General features: G+C 49.6%; 1 protein-coding gene across 6 annotated transcripts in view; it reads left to right on the top strand.

Moving 5' to 3' along the window:
• Positions 1-1,666: 1,666 nt before the first annotated feature.
• NF2 (NF2, moesin-ezrin-radixin like (MERLIN) tumor suppressor) overlaps positions 1,667-6,181 on the top strand; it is a 98,351-nt gene continuing 93,836 nt past the window's right edge. For 5 of the 6 annotated variants that reach the window (XM_032139274.2, XM_032139273.2, XM_032139272.2 and 2 more), the window contains exon 1: positions 1,667-2,145. In XM_032139274.2, coding sequence (XP_031995165.1) covers positions 2,032-2,145 — 114 coding nt within the window. In that variant the 5' untranslated portion in view covers positions 1,667-2,031. The remainder of the gene's footprint in view (positions 2,146-6,181) is intronic. The other variant, XM_058431192.1, reaches the window with a different exon arrangement.

Genomic DNA, 6,181 nt, shown 5'->3' on the forward strand with positions numbered 1-6,181 from the left:
TCTATCATATCTCTCAAGATCTTCACCTGTGGAGTGGGGGGGTTTATGCTAATGTTAGCTAACATTTATGGAGTGATTATTGTTCAGTTAAAACTCAGTAGACCGGGCGCGGTGGCTCACGCCTGTAATCCCAGCACTTTGGGAGGCCAAGGTGGGAAGATCACCTGAGGTCAGAAGTTTGAGACCAGCCTGGCCAACATGGTGAAACCCTGTCCCTACTAAAAATACAAAAATTAGCCGGGCGTGGTGGCGGGCGCCTGTAATCCCAACTACTGGGGGGGCTGAGGCAGGAGAATTGCTTGAACCCGGAACCCAGGAGACAGAGGTTGCAGTGGGCCGAGACCGCCCCATTGCACTCCAGCCTGGGCAACAAGAGTGAAACTCTGTCTCAAAACAAAAAACAAAGGATAAAACACAGTAAATTGTCCCTATTTGACTACTAAGAGCCATTTTAAAATAGAATTTATTATCTAAGTACAGAAAGGTATAATTATCCCCCCTACACCCGTTATAACCTTTGATGACACTAAATAAATAATACATGAATATGGTTCAAAAATGGGCATCATAAGAGTATAAAATGAAGAATGCTTTCGTTTTCAACCCAAATTCAGCAATTTCATAGGATGCCAGGCTCCATTCTAAAGCCTGATATGTATTCAGTGCGCTGAAATTCAACAACCTCACGAGGTAGGTATAACGATTAATAATAATTCTAGGCGGGGTGTGGTGGCTCACGCCTTTAATCCCAGCACTTCGGGAGGCCGAGGCGGGCGGATCACCTGAGGTGGGAAGTTCGAGACCAGCCTGACGAACATGGAGAAATCCCGTCTCTACTAAAAGTACAAAATTAGCCTGGCGTGGTGGCGCATACCTGTAATCCCAGCTACTCGGGAGGCTGACGCAGGAAAATCGCTTGAACCCGGGAGGCGAGGTTGCAGTGTGCCGAGATCGCGCCACTGCACTCCAGCCTGGGCAACAAGAGCGAGACTCCGCCCCCCCCCCCAAAAAAAAAAAAAATAATAATAATAATTCTAAAGGGAAGCAGAGGGATCTGGCGGAAAAGTGCCAGCAAACCTAACAGGCCTCCACAAGTGTCTTGAAAGTTTCATAGGGGTCGGTATATGTGATTAACTGCCAAACAAGAATGTTCGCCGGGTGTCCGAAACGCAATCCCTTGGGGCGTCACACTCGGAGCCTACTTGAACCGAAAGAGTCCCTCCCTGGGCCAACGAAGGACCCAATTCCCGCGCCCCGGATCCAGCCTCTACGTGGTTTCCCGGGTAAGGCCAGCAGAGGTCGGCCGCCTCAACCAGTCTTGTTAGAGTAGGCACAAAAGCGTTCGGAGTGACTGCCACTGTAGCCACTCAACGCCGAGCCCAGGCCTGCTTTTGCAGTTAGAGTGAAACTTTCCATTGGTGGAGTCACCCCAAAGGAGGCGGGACGGAGCGGGAAAGTCCTGCCTACCTTGGCCTCCCCAGCCAATCGCAGCATCTAGGCGGCAGCCTCCGGTTCGGTTGCGCTGCGCGTAGTGGTCTGGGCGACCTGAGGGCGGGGCCGGGAGCAGGCCCCGGGCTGTGGGGAGGGTACGCTTCCCGCGGGCGCGCGGAGTGAGGACGGTGACAGCCACGCGCGCGCGTACGCGCCCGACTGCAGCGCGGCCCCGCGACCCTAGTCGGCCGCTGAGAGGCGCGCGGAGTCTGGGCCGCTGCCGTCTAGGGTTCCCGTCCCGAGGCGTCCCCGGCATCTCCGGCCCGAATCCCGGAGTGCCAGGTCGCGCCTGCACCGACGGTCCCGGCTCCTGTGCCCTCCGTGCAGCCGTCAGGGCCCGCCCCCCAACTCCCCTTTCCGTCCCGGCAGGGTCCTCGCGGCCCATGCTGGCCGCTGGGGACCCGCGCAGCCCAGACCGTTGCCGGGCCGGCCAGCCGGCCACCATGGTGGCCCTGAGGCCTGTACAACAACTCCAGGGGGGCTAAAGGGCTCAGAGTGCAGGCCGTGGGGCGCGAGGGTCCCGGGCCTGAGCCCCGCGCCATGGCCGGGGCCATCGCTTCCCGCATGAGCTTCAGCTCTCTCAAGAGGAAGCAGCCCAAGACGTTCACCGTAAGGATCGTCACCATGGACGCCGAGATGGAGTTCAATTGCGAGGTAACCGGCCGGCAGCCCCGACTGCTGCGGTGACAGTCGAGGTGGAAGCGCGAGAGGTTCTCTTTATATCATCTTATGGGTGTAGCTAGAGACGGGCAGAACCGGAAGGGCCAACTAGGCCCAAAACCTCATGTTAAAGATGATTGCTGCTTTTTTTCATAGAGCTTTTGGGTTTTGGCATTTCCTGAAGGTTATTTTCATTCATTGTTATTGGAAGAAGCTAGATGCTCCTGTGATAGAAAATTCCGGATTTCAGTGTCAGGCTTAAGTTAGGCTTACGCTTAAACGCTTGAAAGTTTATTCTTTCATTAGGTAATATTGTTATGTACCCAGGTATTAGAAGTTGCGTCTTGTTTATTGGAAAGCCAATACTTGTTTCCCTTTTCTAAAGCTTATGTATTCTGGAAAAAAACCCTTTGAAGAACGATATAATATCTCATACTTACTTTCCACATAGTTTCCAACATGATGATAACAGCTATCAATTGTTCAGTATTTTCAAAGTGCCAGACATTTGCACATTTAATCCTCAGAACAAACCCATTTATCTAGTAAATGGCAAGGTGGGGTTTTGAACCAAGCTCACAGCCCGTACAGTACTGCCTCTCAAGTAATTTAAGTTCTTGCTATTAAAGGTGTGGTTTGTGGACCAGCAGCATTGGCAGCAGTAAGCAAGGGTTGGCATGCTTTTTCTGTACAGGACCACATAGTAAATATTTTCAACTTTGTAGACTAGAGAATCTCTGTTGGAGCTACTCAACTCTTCAACTCCATCATTGTAACACAAAACCAGCCTTAGATAAGATCAGCTTCCAGCATGACAGCTTAAGGAATCCATTCCTCTGTAACACTGGTGAAAATTCTTTTTTGTTTTGTTTCATTTTGAGACAGAATCTCACTCTGTCACCTAGGCTGGCATGCAGTAGTGTGATCATGGCTTACTGCAACCCTGACCGACCCCCCTGGCTCAATCAGTCCTCCTGCCTCAGCCTCCCGAGTAGCTGGGACCACAGGCGTGTGCCACCACACCTGGCTAATTTTTTTTTTTTTTTTTTTGAGACAGAGTCTCGCTCTGTCACCCAGAGTGCGCCAGGCTGGAGTGCAATGGTGTGATCTCGTCTCACTGCCACCTCTGCCTCCCAGGTTCAAGCGATTCTCCTGCTTCAGCCTTCCAGGTAGCTGGGATTATAGGCGTGCGCCACCACGTCTGGCTAATTTTTCTATTTTTAGTAGAGACAGGGTTTCACCATATTGGGCAGGCTGATCTCGAACTCCTGACCTCGTGACCTGCCCACCTGGGCCTCCCAAAGTGGTGGGAAAGTGGTGTGATTACAGGTGTGAGCCACCGCGCCCAGCCTCACCTAGCTAATTTTTGTAGAGACAGGGTTTTGCCATGTTGCCCAGGCTGATCTTGAACTCCTGAGCTCAAGCAATCCACTCGCCTTGGCCTCCCAAAGTGGTGGGATTACAGACCGGAGCCACAACGCCTGGCCCAAAAATTCTTTTTTAAAATCAACTATTTAAACCCTCTGGCAGTGGTCCTGAGGGCAAACAACAAATGAGGAAACACCTATTCAAGAAAATCTGCAAATTCAGTAAGAAAGATTTGTTAAGTATGGTATTTGAACCAAGATCATTCCCTCCTTACCCACTCCTAGTTTAGTGAGGTGCTTCTACTCCAGACTACTGCAAACTGTAACACAGGGCACTGCTCCCCCAGCTCCCAATCAAATGCTTTCTTCCCAGGAAAAGGAGGACATCAGCATTTCTCATCCTACCCAGAGCTACTTGTTGCTGAGGTTAAAACCTGTGTGAGTGCAGTTGAAAGTTGGAGCTCCCATTTTTTTTCTTTTGAGACGGAGTTTTGCTTTTGTTGCCCAAACTGGAGTGCAACGGTGTGATCTCGCCTCACCGCAACCTCTGCTTCCCAGGTTCAAGCGATTCTCCCGCATCAGCCTCCCAAGTAGCTGGGATTGCAGGCTTGCGCCACCACGTCTGGCTAATTTTGTATTTTTAGTAGAGACAGGGTTTCTCCATGTTGGTCAGGCTGGTCTTGAACTCCCGACCTCAGGTGATCCACCTATCTCAGCCTCCCAAAGTGTTGGGATTACAGGCGTGAGCCACTGTGCCCGGTGAAAGTTGGAGCTCCCTTCTTCCACCTAGTCTCTACTTGTGGAACAGGACTGTACCTTGGGCATGACATATTGAAATTACTGGTGCCCCAATTGCTCATCCCCCAGTTCTTGCAGGCTGAGCCTCAGGTTATTGCGGTCCCCTGCCTCCTTCCACCAAGTGCTCAGTTCCTAGAGTGAGGGTATTTCTCAGAGAAGCTTTCCAGGGTCCTTCTCCCAAGCTCCAGAGTCTTGGCTCCGGGATTTTGCCTCAGGAGAGAAGCAGGCCCTGAAACAGATAGCTCCTAATCTCTTTCCAATGATAGTGACTTCATTTGCAACACAGTGTGGAGAAATTCATGCCTAAGGGCAATCTGGAGATGTGAAGGTTTTGGTAAGAGGCAACTGGGAGATCTGCGGATTTAATGGAGATGCAGCCTAGACTGTAGGCCTCCTAGTTTGCTGGAAAGAATTGGGGAATAAGACAGCTGGGAGAAGCCCTTCTAGGATCTGAAGAAGGATCAAACATCGACCACAGCGTGGTGGCTCACGCCTATAATCCCAGCACTTTGGGAGGCTGAGGCAGGCAGATCATCTGAGGTCAGGAGTTTGAGACCAGCCTGGCCAATATGGTGAACCCCGTCTCTACTAAAAATACAAAAATTAGCCAGGCATGGTGGCATACACCTGTAATCCCAGCTACTTGGGAGGCTGAAGCAGGAGAATCATGTGAACCGGGAGGTGGAAGTTGCAGTGAGCCAAGATCACGCCACTGCACTCCAGCCTGGGTGACAGAGTGAAACTCTGTCCTGTCACAAAACAAAACAAAACATTGACCACAGACCTCTGAGGTGATGGATGTCCCTCCTGCCCTGGTTGTATCATTATACATTGTATATTAATGTATCGAAATACCACAGGTACCCCCAACATATGTACAACTATTATGAATCAATAAAAAACAATTTGAAAAATAAAGTATGTGGCGGAGGTGGAAAAAAATGCTTTCCTCCAAACAGCCACAATTTGATTGTATCAGTTTGTAGAGCAAGAGCAAGTTATGCCTCAGTGTGTTGTTGAAAATAATAGAACAATATGCCACAATTAGTGGAGCTTCATAGCTGGGTGTGATCAACGAGAGAATAGAAGAGAACCCTACCAAAACCACTGTTATCCCAGGGTGACTGTGGGCATACCCAAAGCTGCACCTCCCAGAAGAGCAATATTATAGGCCTTAACACTTTTCAGGGGAAATGGATTTCACTCAAATAATCCAGCCAGTCACTAAACAAATAAATAACAATTAGCCCTGGAGAGGGGGTACCAATCCCCAGAGTTGCTACAGTATATTATCTAAAATGTCCAGTTTCCAACAAGAAATTGTGAGACATACAAATAAACAGGAAAATATGACACATACACTGGAAAAAAGCTGGCAACAGAAATTGCCTGTGAGACAAGGGGCTAGATTAATGAAAAAGGCTTCAAACTAGCCCATATATATATATATATATATATATACACACACACAGTACTAAAGGAAAATATGACAAAGAAGTAAAGGATGGTATGACACTTGTGTCAATTAAAGAATATCCATAAAGATATAGAAATTATAAAAAAAAACACAAATGAAAATTCTGGAGTTGAAAGTACAATAACAGCTGGGTGCGGTGGCTCACACCTGTAATCCCAGCACTTTGGGAGGCTGAGGCGGGTGGATCACCTGAGGTCGGGAGTTCGAGAACAGCTTGACCAACATGGTAAAACCCCGTCTCTGCTAAAAATACAAAAACTAGCCATGCGTGGTGGCCGGCACCTGTAGTCCCAGCTACACGGGAGGCTGAGGCAGGAGAATTCCTTGAACCTGGGAGGCGGAGGTTGCAGTGAGCCGAGATCGTGCCACTGCACTCCAGCCTGGGCAA

This window comes from Hylobates moloch, unplaced genomic scaffold (genome assembly GCF_009828535.3).
Source record: "Hylobates moloch isolate HMO894 unplaced genomic scaffold, HMol_V3 SCAFFOLD_19, whole genome shotgun sequence".
NCBI classification, from domain to species: Eukaryota; Metazoa; Chordata; class Mammalia; order Primates; family Hylobatidae; genus Hylobates; species Hylobates moloch.